The sequence below is a fragment of the Pseudopipra pipra genome, chromosome 21, assembly GCF_036250125.1.
Source record: "Pseudopipra pipra isolate bDixPip1 chromosome 21, bDixPip1.hap1, whole genome shotgun sequence".
NCBI classification, from domain to species: domain Eukaryota; kingdom Metazoa; phylum Chordata; class Aves; order Passeriformes; family Pipridae; genus Pseudopipra; species Pseudopipra pipra.
In genome coordinates, this window is record NC_087569.1 from 3,736,013 (window position 1) to 3,755,028 (window position 19,016).

At 46.7% G+C, this 19,016-nt stretch overlaps 1 protein-coding gene across 3 annotated transcripts in view; it reads right to left on the minus strand.

Moving 5' to 3' along the window:
* SPNS2 (SPNS lysolipid transporter 2, sphingosine-1-phosphate) overlaps positions 1-19,016 on the minus strand; it is a 132,200-nt gene that overhangs the window by 21,170 nt on the left and 92,014 nt on the right. For 2 of the 3 annotated variants that reach the window (XR_010435594.1, XM_064677734.1), the window contains exons 9-10: positions 16,573-16,638; positions 9,356-9,454 (exon numbers count right to left, since the gene is read on the minus strand). Coding sequence is in view for 1 of the 3 variants with exons in the window: in XM_064677734.1 (XP_064533804.1) it covers positions 9,356-9,454; positions 16,573-16,638 (165 nt within the window). In the remaining 2 variants the exon portion in view is untranslated. The remainder of the gene's footprint in view (positions 1-9,355; positions 9,455-16,572; positions 16,639-19,016) is intronic. The other variant, XR_010435595.1, reaches the window with a different exon arrangement.

The window sequence follows — 19,016 nt, forward strand, 5'->3', positions numbered from 1 at the left end:
TCTCTGGATCAACACCAGAGCTCCTTACAGCTCTTCCTGGCTCCCACTGGAGGGATGGAAAGGAGGAGCAGCCTGATGCTGCAGGTGACAGCACTGGAACATGGCTAAGGAAGAGTTCCTGTCCTCTCAAAGAGAACTTCATTCACAGTGTAAAACACACAAAGGAAAACAAGGGTGTTACAAACAAGTCTCATGTGAGAAATGGTGGTTACAGCACCCTTAGACTGGAGCCAAGCAACAGTGGCCATTAGTCTGAGAGATTTATTAAAAATCAGCAACAGGACTTGAATGTGAAAAGAAAGCACCCACAGGAAAGTAGCAGAATGTGCTTTGCACCCAGGGGACAGGGACATCAGCTGGTCATTAATTCCCTTTTGTATCCAGACACCTTAATTCCCAACATTTCCCTTACTCTTCATTATGAACCAGAATTTGGCACCGAGTCAGCCTCTCTGTCAGGCTGCAATAGCCAGAATCGAGGCTATTCTAAGAAATCTAGACATTCTAAACCACTTTTCATTTTTGGGAATGGATATAATTATTCTCCAAAAGGACCAGACAATAAATCACTTGACAAATTGACATGATAAATCAGCAGCAGAGGATGAAAAACCAGGCATGTGCTCCTGCTTGCTTTCTCTTATGGATGACACAGCATTCTAGGCTAAAACCAGCTTTGAAAATGTAGAGTCTCCAACAAGTAAAACTCCCAGTGCAGCTTGTCCCATACTTTTCCTTCTAACACATTATGTTGACCTTCTGTACCAACAAATCATGTTAATATTAAACCTGCTGTACTTTTCATTTTTAACCCAACACATCCTGTAAGTGCACAGTTTAGGAAAAGCCATGTTCCCTCCCATCTAAGGGATAATTCTTCCCATCAGGCCAGTTGGGCTTTCTTATGCAGGTTCCACATAATCCCCTCACCCATGCCTGCAACTCTAGAACTTTACCAGAGCCCACATAGACGTTTTTGCTGTAAACAGTCACTGCTCCCTGTTGTTTTGTTCCCATCAGTTACAAGCCACCTGCTAAGGCTGGAACTTTGGCATCTCCTCAAGAGAGGGCACAGGACATAATTACAGACTTGGGCTCCAAGAATGACACACTGTTTGCCAAATGGTCTGCTCTGCATTGCCAATTTTGGGCTTTCCAGACTCCTCACCATGACAGCATCCCGAGCTGTCCAAGTGTGATTTGGCAAGACCCAAATGGAGCATCATTTTTGGTGTCTCCTCTCCAACATGAGTAACAGACCGCAGGGGTTGGGGCAGGGTCGGTGCCAGAGCTGCAGCTTGGAGCCATGTGTGGGATTCCTGCCTTTGTTCTGCCAGCTGGGGGGTGGCAAAAGCTTCAGAACATTTACCCAAAGTGCAGGGGGGAAATCAAGCAGGGGGAGTCCTGTTGCTGCTCTGCAGTCTGACACAGGGCTTTGGTGCCAACCTAAGGATGAAAGCTCCCGTCTCCTCCCTCGCCCTGCAGATCTCAGACCAAGAGGAACGACTTTGCCAAATGAACTTCAGCTCGTGGCATTCCTGCAGCAGCACAGGGCTGGTGTGTGCCCAGCCAGCTGGATGGAGTCCAGCTGGACAAAGTGCCCCCTTCCCGGAGAAGGGACAGCACAGCCGCAGCGGGCACGATCCCAACCCCCAAACCCCTGGCTGTGCCTCCATCCGAGGGCAGAAGACAATGCAGGGACAAAGGGAAACTTCACTACTTCCTTGGGAAGCATGTGGGGTGTGTTTTGGAACACGGGACAGGCCGTGGGTGCAGTAGAAGCCGAGGTGGGCTGAGCCCAGGGAAGGCGTTCGGACTCTGTTCTGTCCCTCCTGAACAGGGTGGGGAAATGAACCGAGTTATTAATTAGAACTGATTTATTAATTAGATGGTGGAATGGTAGCAACATCTCTGCAATCACCATTTCCTTCCCTCCCATTACCAAGCCAATATCTCAACTCCTCTGTAATTGCTTGATTTTTCTGACATTGCCACTTGGGCACAAATCCTGCTACATAAAAGGCTATTTCTGGCACAAATACCTGATTTTCATGATTACCAGTTTGATACAAGCCAGGTTCTCCCTGGCTGCTCTCTTCAGTACAGTTCCTTAACACAGTATTCCCTGTAGCCTCACAGTGTCACCACAATGGTTTGGGGTGCACCCACTCCCAAGTCAGAGATGCAGGTGAAAGGTTTCTTTGATTTTTTTTTTTAAATCTAATATGAATGCAAATGAAGATGAGAAAGCAAAAATAAGGGATTTTATAAAGTAAACAATTTGCTGGGCCTGTGGGGGAGCACAAGCATTTATACTGTGCTAAATGGCACGAGAAACACTTTATAATAAGAGGAAGTAAACCTGATTTTTTTAATGATATTTGTTCAGACAACTACAGAAAGGTAAAAGCAATTATGGTCTAAAAGCTATTTCAGTTTTAACCTTGGCATGTTTAGATGTTGAATCGAAAAAAAGGCAAAAAAATTCTGCTAATCTTAATTGCATCCTTTTGAGATTGCAAGCAGATTTCATACCCGGTGACAATATCAATATCCTGCATTGATATGTGGCACCCCAGTTTGCCCCAGAAATACCCACAGCAAGGATCTCTGCACTGCTTCCCCCATGGCAGGTTCCTGTGGTTATGCCCTTGTTGCCTTCTCAGGATGACCAGGCTGCTGAAAAAGCAGAAGTGCAAAGGCTGCAGCAGATGCAGATCCTCCATCAGGGGTTCTGCTGCGATGCCAACACGTGCACTTGGTACATCTGGGGGGCAGAGCAACATCTGCCTCCTCTGCAACCCTCTGGAGAGGGTTGTAAATCTATTTTCTTTGTGTCTTTCACTGCCTTTCTCTCCAGGTCTGATCTGCCCAGGGGTTTTCTAAGGTAACACTGGGCTTCCTCCTGTCCCAGCGGGAGACGCCTCATCCCAGGGGAATGTGGAGGAACTCACGTCTGTAGGGATGGGGGTGCCCAAGCCCACAAAGAAATAGGTTTGTGGCAGAGGACCACGATTTGGGAGCACCTCCTTTAGCAGCATCCCTGTCCCCCACCTCTCCCTGCAGCACAGGCCCCTTCCCTGGCTCTGTGTCCCAGGAGAAGGAAGGAATTCCCTGTGCTGCAGAACTGGGACACCTTATTCTGAAAGGTGCTCAGCACCATGAAAACTGTCCCTGCTGGGAGCACACAGGGTCCCTGGCAGCTCAGAGGAACAAATCACTTATTTAATGAGGTTTTTAGTGCACAGGAAGAGTGACAGAGCAGATGGGACAGAACCTGAAATACCTGAGTGCAACAACGACCCTCTCTGGATTTCTGGGCTTCTCTCTAATGAGAGACTTTCACATGCACTGAACATTTATCAAAAATACTGAGAACCTGCACATCTAACCAAAGTCATGGACATGAGAGGTGCACAGAGCTCTGGAAAAACACCAGAGCAGGCTATGAACCCTTGGCAAAGAGCATTTTATAGATGGGAAGTCATTTGGGATTTTAGGGCAGACTTAAATCTTGTCTGTTGCTGAGTCATCAGAAGTGGGAAGCTTGTTAGCTCGTTGCAATGAGAAGGTAAATCCCATGAGGACTGGTCTCCAGGTGGCTAATTCTCCCCTTATTTTGCAGCTGACAGCCATGTCAAAGATTTGGCCTTTCAGTACACTATGAAAAAGGCTTTTAATTACTCAGCTCAGCCTGGACCAGAGAAATCCTCAACTTAAAGTTACTGCTTGAAGAAACAGGTAATGAGGCTGAGGGGCAGGGGGGGTTCTCTTCCTCCCATATTTCCCTGACACAGGCACACCAGGTGTTCAGACTTGCAAGGGCAAGTCCCATTTTACCCCCCACATTTTGGGTCATACACAAGCCCAAATGTGGGGGAAGATCTCTACAGGAGGAGTGATACCATCAGGGCTACAGCACACCTGCCAAGCAGCTGGGATTTGGTAAAGAAAGAACAATGAAAACCATAAATGTGTATCACATTTCATCTACCAACCCCACCAGATGATGGGAGATGCTGCCTGTGCACACTCATGTACACTATAAATATTAAAACATGCTGCCAAAGGCAACAAGATAAGAGACCTCTGTCCCCTCTTTAGGCCCCCAACAGCAATGGAATATCTCCTGATGGTCCATGAAACAGAGAGTGATGCCAGGAGAATATTTTGCACATTTTTGTTACAGTACATGATTGCCTTTTTGGCCTCAGGTTCACCTCTCACCCTGCTCTGGCAGGAGGGACAGTGCTGTGGAACCACCAGCAAGCACCTCATGGGCTGTATTTGAGGAATGGCTGCACAGGTCAGACAGGGACAGAGCACCCAGATTGCAGCATCACACCCCAACCATCCACTTTATTCCACTGCCCTGCTTGTAAGTCAGACAGCAGTGGATCTGAGTCCCAGTGGGCTGTGGCCTGTTTTAATCTACCAAACTAAACTGGAAAAAAACCCCAACGTTCTCCCAGAGTAAGCATGTCCTACTCTGAAGCAGCCATAGCATTTTAAACCATAAAATACGAATTTTAAACCATAAAAAGTGAATTCTGCTTCCTCAGGCAGGGAAGCCTTTACACATAGAACTACTTTCTGTACCTGGTTGGGTAAACACCTGCAAACCAAATCACCAAAAGGGCTGTCTCAAACTGGGACAAGGTGCTGTAAAATCTGCACCTTCACTTATAACTTTCATTAAAAAGTGTCTTAATTGCTGCATTTACCACAGTTTTCCTTGGTTGCCCCTAATGAGAAGCTGATCTCCCTGCCCTGATACTCTGCACCAGGGATAATTAACACTGCTCTACTAACTACTTGCTAAAGGAAGGTCATTAGCATTCTTGCTGCTTAAGTAGCTCATTAGATCTAGTTTGTCAGCCTGCTCACATAGGAGAGTTGGAGAAGGAAGAAAAGTGAAGGGTGAAAGGCTCCCACAGCCCAGCTGCCAGACTGGAATTCCATCCTGGAGTGGCTGGAGGTGGTGTCCCTCCAGTAAAACTGAAACAGCAGGAGCCAAGGAGGTCAGGACAGGTGGGAAGCACCATCACAGGAGCCGAGGGAGCAGCTTTTAGCCCATCAGAAGGTGGAGGAGAGCTGATCTCTGGCACTTTAAAACACCCTCCTCACAGGCTGATGTTGCCAGGTGACAAGTGGATCCAGATAAGTTCCTATCCCTAGACCTGATGGATGGTTGCACAGAGAAGATGAGAGAATTTAAGCAGGCAGGAGAGCCAAGAGCACCAGGGCAGTGAGGACACTGTGTGCCCACACAGCAACTGCCCTAGCACGTGTAGACAGAGCAGTGCCTGCAGCAGGTGCCCATTTCTCATCACAGGCAAGGCAAGGGGGGAAGAGGAAAGCACTGCTGTGCTCAGGTAGGAAGCAAATGATGAATTTGGAGGAAGGAAAAAAAGAAAGCCCCAGGCCACAGCCTTGAAATAAAAAACAAACTCTGCCTGTACTCGGTGTTCCTGAAGGAAAAGAGAGTGTCAGGGAGTGGAGCAGCAGCGTGAAGGATAATGCAAACCCTCAGAAGGGACGACAGGTTCATCCATGTGCACGGTGGACACAGGAGCAGGGACTCACTGGCATGTCTTACAGTTGTCTAATTTTAAAGGGCACCAAAGATCTAACCAGAATTAGTAACACAAGGAGCTGGAGCTGAGATGCAGCCTGAGAAGAGGGAACTATTTCATGTGTGCTGCTGCCTCCCTCCACTCGGCTCTTCCGAGTCTGGATTGCTGTCCAGGGCACAGAGAGCAGTTGAAGACCTTTATCTGATACTCAACATGAGTGGTGGGATTTGGGGCATTTCCCTTAACTCTTCTGTGCATAGTGGGAGCTGCCAAAGACAGAAAAGTACTAGAGATGTTTGGGTGTAATGCCCTGAGCAGGTGAGAGTTCTCACTGACTACCTCAGGAATAAAGCACGGAGTGACAACTCTGAGCTGTTAAACAGAAACTATTTAAACTCTGCAGGTTGGTTATCACAAAGGTCCTGAAAAAAGTTACAGTTCTCTAGGAATAAAAGCTGTCTCCTCTAATGAAATAGCACAGCAATGCTTATTCTTATTTGTGAATGAACAGGCAGCGCTGATTTACAGTAACTGATCTCAGTGCTTGGAAGGTAGCAAAGCCTTATGCAAATCACAGCTGCCACCCCAAAGCTGCATTTGCATAACTCCTTTTTTGTAAGTCACTCTTAAGCCTTTTTACCATAATAAAAGTTATCAATATTTCAAGAGACATGAAAAATAGCCACACATGTGTGCTCCCTGCCTCTTAGCTTTTAATCACCAGTGGGTATTTGGGGCTTTGGGTGGTTGTAAGGAGCTGCAGTGTGAGATGTGGAATGGGGGAAGTTACAGAAAGTCTGAGTCTGACCTTGAGCTCTCTGGGCACACCCCAGAGTATGGCAGCAATCACACCCTTGAGGCTGCAGCTGATCAGCACCTTCTGTGCTCCACCTGAGGATTTTAAGGTCAGTACAATGTTCATTGGCATCCAGCAGAGACCACTGCCTGCCACAGCTCAGTCCTGCAAGGCCACGGGGATCTGGTTCTTTATTAACAGCACTCTTAGAGGGAACCTCACTATGAACTCACCAAAACCAGGTAAGATCCCACCCACATTAGATCAAACCCCTGATCATTCAGCGAGGGAGCTTCAGATGGATTCTATGAGCAGTCAGAAGACACAGCAGAGCTCCAGGATCTCAGGTGAACCCAAGTGATCAGGAGGCTGAGTTTCACCCATTCTGGGCCTGCCTGTCAGTGCAGTTCACAGAATCACACAATGATTTGGGTTGGAAAAGACCTCCAAGGTCATCGAGTCCAACCTATGGCCAGACATCACCATGTCAACCAGAGCATGGCCCTGAGTGCCACATCAGTCTGTCCCTGAACACCTCCAGGGCCTTCTGCAGCTCCCCTTCAAAACCTCACCCCTGCTCTGGGCCTGCCCCTGATAACTGCAGTCACAGCAGTGGGAATTGATGCCTTCAGGCTGGGGATTCCCGGGACTATGGGACTGGGTTCCCAAATTTCCCTTAAAGCCTACAGCAGTAGGTTGCTCAGCCCTCACAGACTGCCTTGAAAATCCTGGTCAGAACCCAAGCCCCTTCCATAACCTGCCCAGGTGAGGCTTCAACCCCTCAGGATGGTCTCCATCCTGTACTGCAGCTGGACAATGCCAGTGGGTTTTAACACTCCAGTTGATTCCTGGCCTTAGCTCTGCTGGAGAAGTTGGCTGTCCTTTCACTTTAACAGTATTTGTTTCCCTGGGCTATGTGGAAGCTGCAGTGGACCTTTCAGTCCTTGCAGCAGAGGGAGGATGAGTCCAGCCAGTGCAGAGGCCACACAAAAGGATGCTGGATCCTTCCATGACATAGTGCTTCACTCCTGCCCCAGAGCCTTGTGCTTGAGGAGTCTCCTCCCAGATCACAACTGCCCAACGATTACAGCATTAAAAAAGGATAATTCAAAATAATAATTAATATTTTCCCAGCCTAAAGAAAGCCTAAGGCAGCCATTAAATTGGGGTTGTGCATGTGTCAGCCAGACATCCTTAAGTAACACAACTTGCTTGATCTCTGAATACCAGAAGGGCAAGGCACATTATTTCTACAACCAAAGACCTTTTTTTTTTTAATCTATGACACTGAGGAGCCTTAGGCAACTTTCAAGATTAATTGCAATCATTCAGGGTCCTCGGTATTCCTCCTGGACATCCCTTTTACGTAAGAAAAAGGATGAACATGCAGCAGAGTCACCTGAGGCAGCCTGGCCTGCCCCAGCCCTGCCCTCATCCCCAGCCTTCAAAGCTCCCTGCCCTGCTTGTTTCATCCTCCTCCTCCACATTCCCCACTCTTCCAGCAATTCCTTTGTTCTTGCCACCTTCAAATAATTTCTAAAATAAGATCCCTTCTCCCTGGGTACCCAGAACACCGAAGTAAATAAAGAGTAAGCTAAATTGTGCATTTTTATTCTCTTGAGACATTTCTCATTTCTTTGGTCTTTTCAGCCTTATCTCTATCTGCCTTTTCACATGTGTTCCAGAGGGCTACACAGCAGCTACAGCATTGTGGGGAGCTGCCATTCCAGAGTAAATATTTATGTATATTTAAATAGATGTACTCACAAAATTAAATATATATATATAAAAATACGTTTGTATAGGTGCACACACCAGTGTCGACAGGATGAATCGATGAGAAATGATGGTTTTAAAAACTAAAAAAGCCCCCCAGCACCCAGCAGCTGTGTCACACAGTCCTGAGCTGGAGGAGCACACCAGGTGATGGGACCAGTGAAGATCCCAGTTACATCACTGGAAAACAGTGGCACCTTCAAAACACCCTGAGCATCACTCTGGGATTTGTGTGGAAGCTGCTGTATTTTATGAATGATTATCTGTGATCTCTCATTCTTAATGCATCAAACTCTGCAGAAGGGAAAAGAAATTTCCCTGGTATATCTAGATTTTTTTTTCCCCCTCATTAAATTTCCCAGGACTTACATTTTCAACTGTGATGCCAGATTTTGGAGCTGGGTCTTTTGTTGCACTCTGCACCAGGATAATGATGGCATAGGAAGGGAGATTCCCAGACAGACCAAGACCAATCACTGCAGCAGTCACAGAAGGGAACACCCCAGAAGGAACACTAATAAAACCCCCAAAACACACACATCCCTCCTGCCATGGATTTTACACCATCACTGGGAGGTTCAGGTTGGATCTCAGGAAAAGGTTCTTCCCCCAGAGGGTGGTTGGGCACTGAACAGGCTCCCCAGGGCAGTGGGCACAGCACCAAACCTTCCAGAGCTCAAGGAATGTTTGGACAACGCTCTCGGGGACAGGGTGGGATTGCTGGGGGTGTCCTGTGGATGTTAATGATCCCTGTGGTCCCTTCCACCTCAGGATATTCTTTAATTCTGTGATTTATCATCATACAAACCAGGTACAAAATATCAGCAGGGTAGGACAGCTGCATGTTGCTGCCCATAAGCAGCTATTTGATTTAGGGGATCAGATTAACAGTTACACACACACACGACTCTCATCCCACCTCTTGTCCACACCACAGAAGCAACACTCTCTCTTTACAGAGCTGTCTATAAGCTTTATAAATGCCTGAGGCTAAAAAGATGTAGAAGCCTGTTTCTCCCCCCCAAGGGGCCCTCCCAGGTTGGAGCTGCAGCACGTGAAACAGCTGCACTGCTCTGCACCACCTCCCACCCTGCTCACAGGCACAGCCCTTCCCAGCAGGGTCCAACCTGGCACTGGAGAGGAGCAGTTAGTAAACAGAAGCAAACCCGGGCAGGCAGCCCTGCCAGAGCCTGCTGTGAGCACTTACAAATCCAATGAGATAAGGACTGCCAGCATCTCCCAGGAGGTGTGAAGTGAAGCTCTGCAAGGCCACTGCGGTCGCCCGGCGTGTGGGGATCACCACGTACTGCAAAGGAGGGGAAGAAACAAAAAGAGGTAAGGGAAGTGAAGTAAGAACCTGCCCAGCTGTGCTGCACTGCTCAGTTTATACCCAGGGCAGGACAGAGTGAACCAGCTGCCCCAGATGCTGGTGGCAGACAGAGCCACTGGCCACTCCACGGGAACTGGGAAGCTCGGATTCCCTGCCTGGCTCTGGAGTTCTCCTGATGGCAGGTGCTGAGGGAAGGAAGCTCTGTCCAGTCCTCTCAGCAGCCCTTTGCCCAGGACACACTCTGCTATTGCTCCTCAGCCTGTATTTTGCTGTAACCTGGGATATTGGCTTTATTCACATTGTATTGTATATTCATATTGTACTCACACTGTATATTGTATTTATGTTACAAAGTGATCATTTTGTTTCCTGAACCATCAGCAATCCACATCAGCATGAAAGGTCACATCCTCCCTTCCCACTCCACCTCCAGCCACTTTGGATTTCCCTCAAAAATCTGTGATTCCACTTGTGGAAAGCGACAAAGTCACGTTAGGAAAATTTTCCGTATCCAAGATACTGTAGTTTGGTCTCCACTCCTCTAATAGGACGTGACACCCTTAGGCAGGTCATGCAGAATCAGTCAGACTACACAGGAGCAGTGGAAAACACAAATTACTTCCCCATGAAGGGACCAGAGCTCACAGAAAACAGAGCCCTAACCAGGGAAAGGGACAAAAGTTTAAAAAAAAAAAAAAAAAGCAACCCCCTGTCCTTAATTTGGAATGACCTTAATTTTATAACACATTTCTAGAAGCAGAAAAAAAGTAATTGTCTCCTGCATAAATTGTGAAAGAAGCTGGCTAAGGACATCTGCATTGAGTCCACAAATCCCGGTTTATAAATTGATCTTGTCTTGATTTAAAGGCTGGAAGTAATGAAGAATTCAATAGGTCTCTAAATCCAAGTGAGCTTTGTTTCTGCCTCTAAGCACTGAATCTCACTGTGCCTTTTCCTGTGCCTCTGGAGAGCTGTGTGCCCTGCCAGGAATGACTCTTGTTCAGCTATTTGTGGACCATCATCCCTTTTATTTGTCCACTTTCTCTCTGATGGGCTGCCTTCAGTCTTTCTTTAGAAGCTGTGCCTTGCCAGGGCTTCAGCTCATCCTTGCAATCCTTTCCTGCAGTCATTCATTAATTAAATGTGACATTTAGGACTGGCCAGAGCTACAGAGAGAGATATCCATTCCCTGAGCAGGAGAGCTCACTCAGGGCAGGGGATGGGAAGCACCTTCCAGTGCTTTGACAGCTCCTCTTGGGGAAGGGGAGCTGCCCTGTCTGCAGGGGAAAGAATGAGCCATAAAAACCAGCAAGAAAAGAAAGAGCACAGAGAAAACCCACCCCAGAAGAGAACTGCTGCCTGTTTAGAATGATCACCTCGTTCCAAGCACAGACAGTTACGAATGATGGGTAAAATTAGATTAAATGCTTTTCCTTAGGGTTTTGCCACGTGCTTTCAGAGTGACCTGCCAGTTCTTTCATCCCTGCTTTGACAAAGCTGCAAATGCACACTGCTAATGCACTTTGATGCCATGTATTAAACAGGCACCCTGTTAAACTCCTGTTGTGCAATAAAAGAGCAGAAGATGTTCAGATCCACAGCAGCCACCCAGCTGGGGATGTCAGCCCCTGTCCTCCTTTTGCATCCAGGAGCTCAGAACATGGCTCAGAGACAGAAATCCCGAGAGGAAAATTAGCTGTAGACTTTATTGGAGACACAAAAGCCTGCTGAAGGTCAGGCTGTGAACAGTAGGAGAGCCCCACAATTCATTCCCACTCCCCAAAGAGGCAGGAAAATCGGTGCAAACTGGAGAGATTAGACAGAAGAAAAGAAAAATTAAGAGTGAGTTATTGTTGTTCTTCCCACCTGGCCCCAGTTCACACAGGGACAATGGAGAAATATTCTGGAAAGGCTGTCTGGGAAGAGGCATCTGGGAAGATACAGTGAAATTCTGCCTAACTGAAGAGTCCAGAGCTGTGTGTGCATCTGTGAAACAGGGGATTTTAAACCTAAAGCATTTCTCTTTCTGTAAAGTTTACATCAGCAAACCTGGAGAAGAAAGCCTGCCTGGCTCTGTATTATATCAATTTTCTTGGCAAAAGGGCAAAGGAAATGGCACATTTATTAAAAATTCACCATTTCCAGGGAGTGGCAGTGAATTGGTGCCAGTTAGAGGAAGAAATCTGAAAGATACCTGTATCATATGTCTGTGTGCACATATATCCACATATATATATATTTATACACACAAATACACACTCACACTTACATTAGACATAATTTTGCATGTGTAGATGTATTATGCAGACATAATTTGGCAAGCAGCAGTACAATTTCCAGCAAGTTTTCAGTGTGCTTAGCTGAAGAAGTTATTGATAGCTGAAACAATGTGAAGTGCCAAAACTTATTAAATTTGGCCTGGAATTCAAGAGATAAACAGCCCACTCAAACCTAAAACCCAACATATGGCAAGCCAATGAATACAAGACTTTTTGTCCTGCTCGAAAAAGATACTGGAAGTTAAAAAAACAAAGCTTAAACCAGCATCTCCAAAACACCAAAAATACTCCACCCTATCCCTGCTTAAAAAGCATTTTCTCCTGATGGACAGGAAGCAGTTGGTAGCAAACATTGTCTACTCTTCTAGGCAGACAGCAGTAAATTACAGCCCTAAACGGGCATTTTGATACTAAAATAGACCTAAATTCAAACCATCCATGGCCTGGTTTGGACATCCCACAGAAACTGGAGGTGGGAGAGCCACAGCAGCCAAGGAGGAAGCCTGTGGGATTGGCCTGGCTCATCCCTGATCCCAGGTTCAGAGACAGGCAGCACAGAGGATGGGCAGGGAGGCTGAGCAAGCAGCTTTGGAAACCTCTGCTCTTTAAATAGAGGTTCAGAAAGGCCATGGATTGCTGCTGGCATCTCCTTCCTGGGATGGAAGCAGGAAGCTGGTCTGAAATAAGTTAACTGGGAAAGCCAACGGGAGATCACCCTTCTCCCAGAAAAAGGCCACGTGCCAGAGAGGTGAGTTCTGGTGTTTATGCCTAAGCTTTGATAGAAACTCTACTCTCTAAAGCACTTTCTGGGTAAGGGCAATTCATACTTTCAGCACTGAAGGCAAAGAAAACACACAGTAACCCTGTTCCAGCCACTGCCCGAGCCTGGGAATAGCCCAGGTGTCCCTGTTGTACCTGTGTTCAGGCTGGGATCCAGAGAGAGCAGCCTGAGACAAAAACCAGGCAGCTACTGTCTAATAAAATACTCTTAAATGAAGTAAAAGGAGGCTGAGCTGGTCTCCAGCTCCCACACACCACGGAGCAGTGCACCCCCTCCTGCAGCCCTTGGCTGGTTTGGAATGGGCTGTACCCTCATTCCCAGGCACTTCTCATCCTGCCTTAAATCCAACCCCCAGCACTCTGGGCACTGCTGAGTGGAGGCACTGAGAGAAGCACCAGCAAGAGGTTCTGGAAATGCAATTTATCTTCAGCTTTAAAAATAGGGCAGCATTTTGGACTAAATAAATAACTGGGGTTTATTTATAGGGAAGGTAATCAGGACAAAAGCAACATTCCTCCATGCCCATGGCACAGCTGAGCAGCAGTCTGTGCCTGTTTCCAGCCTAAAGGAAGACTCTGACTCTACAGCAAAACATCAGAGCAGCTCCTCCACAGCAGGTCATGACCATGTAAAAAGACCTAATGCTTTAAAAGAAAACAGAAATATGTAGAGCAATTTCACTGCATGAGTGTCAGGACTGTGCATAAACTGGGGGATGGCTTTTCTCAGCAAAGACCTAAAGAGGCTGTGATGGAAATAGATAAGGGCCTTTAAACTGCTCTTACACAGAAATGCCACCAAGGCTCTGTCCATCATCTTTATTTTTGAGATGTGCTGTGGAGGGAAAACCCCACTACCAGGCCCAGATTCCAGCAAGTCCCAAGCACTCCCCACGCCTGCGACACACTCGCCTGCTGCACTGAAGCTCATCCATTACTGCTGTTACAAGGCAGTTTTAATGCTTCTTTGGGGTTCTGGTGATTTTAAGGCCAATTTGCAGAGATGGCTGATGGAACCTGTTTCATAATTAGCATGCTCCACACAAAACATCCCCCCTTTCCCCGAGCACCGTCTGAGCATGTGCCTGGGAGGAGATATGGAGAGTTGTGCTCAGGAGAATACGGCCTGTTTTGTACAAATTTGCATTTGGAACAAATATCAGCCTTTCAAAATCTCAGGCAGTGCAGAACATTCTGCAGCACTGACAGTTTATCAGAGCCAGCACTTGGCACCTTGGACTGCAGACAAGGCAAGGAGCCACACGACGACCCTTCCACGGGCAGGCACAGCAGATGCAAGGGAAGCACAAAGCCAGGGAGAGCCAACAATTAAATTGGAAGATAATAAGCAAACATCCTTGTTTTGCCATGGAAATTAAACTTGTAAAACCTCTGGAGGTGCTTGACAACCTGCCCGATAGGGTTCTTAAGCAGTCATGAGATCTGTAAATCTTGGGAGAGCTGTGAGGAATCATTTGGGATGCAGTTTCCAAAAAGCCTCACTCCTGGCATAATGAGATCAGCAGGAACAGTGTTCAGCCAGTATTGAGAGCTTTTATCCAGGAAAACAGGGTAATATTTATGTATAGGATGAAAGTGTTGTTAAGCTCACGCTAATAATGCTTTTAAACTCCTTCCCAGCCCCAGGCAAGAACAGCACACTTCTGATTACACCAAATAAATAGTAATCAGTAGAAATTAATTTGCCAAACATTTAAAGTGCATCTTGCTAAAGCATATCCACACCTTCCTCTGGCAAGGACTTCCCACAAAGCTGTCTGTCAAAGGTGGTTACAGCCCTGGCTCTCACCCAGTGACAGCTTAAACACCCTCTCAACCCCCCCTTGGGTGATCCCACTGCATTCAGCCTGTCTGGTTACAGCCCTGCACTCATCTAAATGATGTTTACATTTATTCCTTCAACACTTTCACAGGTCCACTGGTGCTTTTAGTGCCCCAAGCTGAGCATTATATATGACACTCAGTTCAGTTTTCTAAACAGACCAGAGAACAGTGAGCTGAGGAGTTGGCAGCAATTACCAAAATCCAGTTTTTAACAGGGTTTTAATTTCTTTCCTTTGTTTTGGAAAATGGAACTATTGCTCCCAATCATTTCTTATGGAGTTCTTTTGCACTAAAGCACAGTAAATAACAGCAAATGCATCCCTACAAAATGCAACCAACTATGGGATGCTGGTAAGGCAGATGGCAGACCCTATAAAAGCTGTTAAAAAGCCATGGGATACTGAAGTCACATTGAAATCAACACAAAAAGATCTGAGTAATTAAAACAGGACAATGACCCAGCCCTAATACCCTTGATATAACAGAGCAGTTGGTTGAAAAATATCTTTTGGGGTTAGCCTGAGACAACAGAGGCCACATTTCAGGTCTCCCTCTGGCACAGACTTTCTGGAGGACCTTGAACACGTCTGACAGGACCCTCCCTCTGAGCAGAGACACCACCTCAGCTGCTCTGAGAGCTGCAGATGTGCTGGTGGCTGAGCCCTAACCTGAGCCAGCCAATGCCAGTGAGGGTACAGAGAGCTGCCATTTAAACCCATCCACGAATTCTGAGCAGAGAGAACCGGGATCGCTCCGGGAACATCCCAGCCAGAGGCAGGATGCGACAGGAAGCTCTGGCAGGAGGCAGGAATGAGCAACTACACACACTGCACTATAATTTCTTCCTCAGCACAGCTGGCCTGGAGGCTGCACATCTGTCCAAGTGCTGAGATAGCGCTGCATGAACGGCCAGAGCAGCCCTGAACTCAGCAGGAGCTGCAAACCCCACGGAAGCACCGGGAAGCACCGCTCGGAGCTCTGTCACAGCACACCGGCAGGAGGGAGGAACCTCGGGAATTAAAAGCCCTCCAGTGCTACCAAAGTACCCTGAAACCTTCATTTCTCCGTGTTTACTCACGTCTGAGAGCAGTGGAATTAACCCCCTACTCCCCACAGCGTTCCCCTCACAAATGAGTTAAAGATGGAAAGTTGATCCGTGATGGGAACTGCTGAGCTGCTTCAACACACAAACCAACCCTGAACTCCAGCACAAACACTGCTAAGGCAGAGGCTTGAAGTTCTTTGCTGAATCAATACATCAACACCATTATCTTTCCATCTAGGAGTACCCAGCCTGATTGTTTCCTCCTTGATGTTTGCACAAGCAACAAATACAAGTCAAGGCAGTTTGCTGTTGATGCCAGACTGATTGTATTTTTAGTTCTGTCAACAAGCTGGCAAAGGACCTCGGGCAAGTCCTGTAATGGTTCTGTGCCTTAGTGCCTTTCTTTTTTCATACAATAAGCAACACCTCCTTCACAACAGGGTTTCAACATGTTATGTTTGATGGGCTCTGTGCAGCTCTGATGAAGCCTCTACAAAACACACAAGGCTCTTGAACAAATGTCCACACTACTTCATGTGAAAACGGGGCTGCTGAGGTCACCTTGCTGATCAGAAAGACTTAAAAAGCTCTGTGGTGGAGAAAGAATCAAAAATTAAAGACATGAGGTGAAAAGTCCCTGACAGTTTCCTCTTGGATAAAGTGGACACGATCCAAAAATTCTTTATACTTTCTTTTCCTCCCTGCTCTCCCAGAGGTGGGTTTCTATTGTGGATGTGTTGAATGGTAGGTAGATGAGCTGCCTTTGTGGTCAGACAAGGGAGAGAGGGAGGGAAGGATTTCCTATGGCAGAACAAAGCTGAGTTATTGATAACAAAGTCCATGAATGTGCTGACTGTTAGGGAATTCTGGCCGAATTCTGTGCACGTGGGGCTCTGCACAAACACTTCACATTTGGGGAAATTATTTGAATTCAGAAATGTTGTCCTTTCTGGACATCTCCTCTCCCTGGTGCTCAGAACAAAGGACAAGAAGAATCTTTTTTCTCTCTCTCTCTCTATGTCACTTAGTAAAAAAACCAGAATAGGCTGAAGCAGGATTTGGAAGAAATTGTGAATTTCAGGTTGTTCTTGCAAGCTCATAAACTGTTCTGAACACCAAAAGATGCTGTTCCAAAGTGCACTCACCATCAGAATGTCTGCTGTGATAGCCCAGTTTGAAAACAGAAGAGTTTCTCCGATAAAAATGCAAATCTGTTGTAACAAAACACACAAAAAGGAGAAGATTTATTCACTTGACATTCAAAGGGAAAATAACCTGTCGCAAACTTGCCTTTGTTGCTTATTTGTCTCTTACCTACACAACACACTCCTTGTTACTGTTGTGGTTTATCCTGAATATTAGCAAACCATAGATTTGTATCAGAGCTCTAGAGGGTTGGCCTGCAATTTTGTTAGTGTAAACTAACTAAGTTTATGAACTACAGAGCAGCTAAAACAAAGGCTGACATATTTGGTTATGGTAGAACATGAGAAAGCAGAAAGAAGAGACAGCTTCCATACCTACAATCAGAATTGCTGAGGCTGGAAAAGGCCTGCAAGACCATCAAGTCCAACTTGCACCATTCTGTTCCAAAAAGCCAGTCAGAAAAGGCAAGAAGGCCCCAACTCCCCAGAGCACAGACATTTTCATCACCAGCAATGTTAACCCAGTTATGTGTTAAACTCTGTAGCACATCAGATGAGGTGGAGGATCCCTTCCCACCCCAGTGGCACAGCATGGGTGACATCTGTGTACAGCCAAGACAGGAATTAAGTATGGGCTTGGCAACATCAGTGCCTTGTGGTGAAATATAACCCCTGGCTCTTTGGAGGTGGTCAGCAAGAGACATTAAAAGCCAAGAAACTGCAAGATGGCATGATGTGGCCACTGCCACTGTCTTTCCCACACACCAGCTGAGGTTCCCTAAACCCCTCAGACCATCATGTCACTGCCAGGAATAATTTGCTTTATTTAGCAAGTCTTACACACCGACCTACAGAAGCTTCCTCTATTTGTTCCTAAAATTGCCTTTGTTTCCCACACATTCTCCCTCCCTATCCCCTCTCTCTGTGACTGGATCTGTTTCCTCTGTGATGGTGTGGGCAAGGAAATCTCCATTCCCACCTTCCCACTGTCCACTGGTCTGCCCTGAACTTGGAAATGCCAACTGCCAAGCTCAGGACACAGATCCACTGAACCAAGGTGCTGACAGGAGCTGGAGCCACATGTCCCACAGCAAGGACTTCTCAGAGCCCCAGGTGGGCTCTCAGACCTGCTCTGAAATGTGTCCTGCCACAGCTTTCCTGCTGCTGGGGTTCTGTGGCTGGATGGATCAAACTGAGCTTGGCAGAGATGGGATCACACTTCCAAATGCAGCATCAACCAGCCCTGCCTGCTCATACACATTGCAAACAGGCAACTGCTTGCCTTGAGGTGATGTGAAGTGCACACATGGATGAATTGTTACAGGCAGCAAGGAGGACTTGCCCCTCCTGCAGGAATTCACTTGAATTCCTATAAGTCCTATGTTCCTAATAAGTCCTATATTCCTATCAAGTCCTATAAATAAATCACTGAAATGCTCCAGACTTCAGAGTGCACCAGCTCTCAGTTGGTGAATGTGTTATTTCACCCGTTCCATGAACCATGTGCTTGATGTGTGGCTACTGGTAAAAGGAGAAGAGGAACGAGGAAGATCAAAAAGCAGGACAAAAGACACTGACATTAAAAAAAAAGTCTGTCCTTCAGCTGCTAATGGGGACTTCTAAAAATGAGTTCATGCACTGCAAAGGGTAAATGAGGATATGTGATGTTACTGCTGGAGAGAGAACTCTAGGGATGCTTACTGCAAATAGGGCAGCTCCAGAACAGATCAATAGCTCCTGAAATGCTCATGGGTTTGACTCCTCACACACTTTTTGAAGCCTCACTTTACACTGAGATTTCTGCTCTGTGAAAACATCCTCTTCTGACTCCAGCTGTGTCATAGCTCACCATCTCCCTTTGGTGTCCAGCTGCTCACCTCTGCTGAGCTGGCAGAAGTTATGTCCCCCTTGAGCCATTCTGTTTAAGTGAGTTAGCAAATTCTGATTCCCCAAAATTATAAACAAAGTAGGTTTCAGAGTGGTTCCCCCAGCAGATCTCACAGCAAGACCTAAGCAGGTTATAAACTCCTTCCGTGGTATCCGTCAACATCTTCATTATTTGTATTTCTCTCTGAAATGGTGGGTAAGACACCCTCATATCCTCTTGGATGTGGAGCAATTCCAGCTCCAGCTCAGTGCTGGGCAATGCTGATGCCTCAGGAACAGGCAGGTCACCACCACCACATCACCAGGAAGTCCCTGGAGCTGAGACTGAGCTGCTGTAAAAGCTCCATGGCAAGGTTTTACTCTGGGATTTGCTGTTTCTGCAAGATCATAAAATGTCTTTGAGGAATTGAAATAGATGCTGAAATTGAGGAACTTGGAACAGTGTCAAGAGGAAGGAGAAGCAAAGCATCTCTCTCCAGTCATTTGGAGATTTAAAGGAGTGTAAAATCAGCAGCTGAATTGTCTGAGCTGTGTGAGATGATGATGCCACACAGATA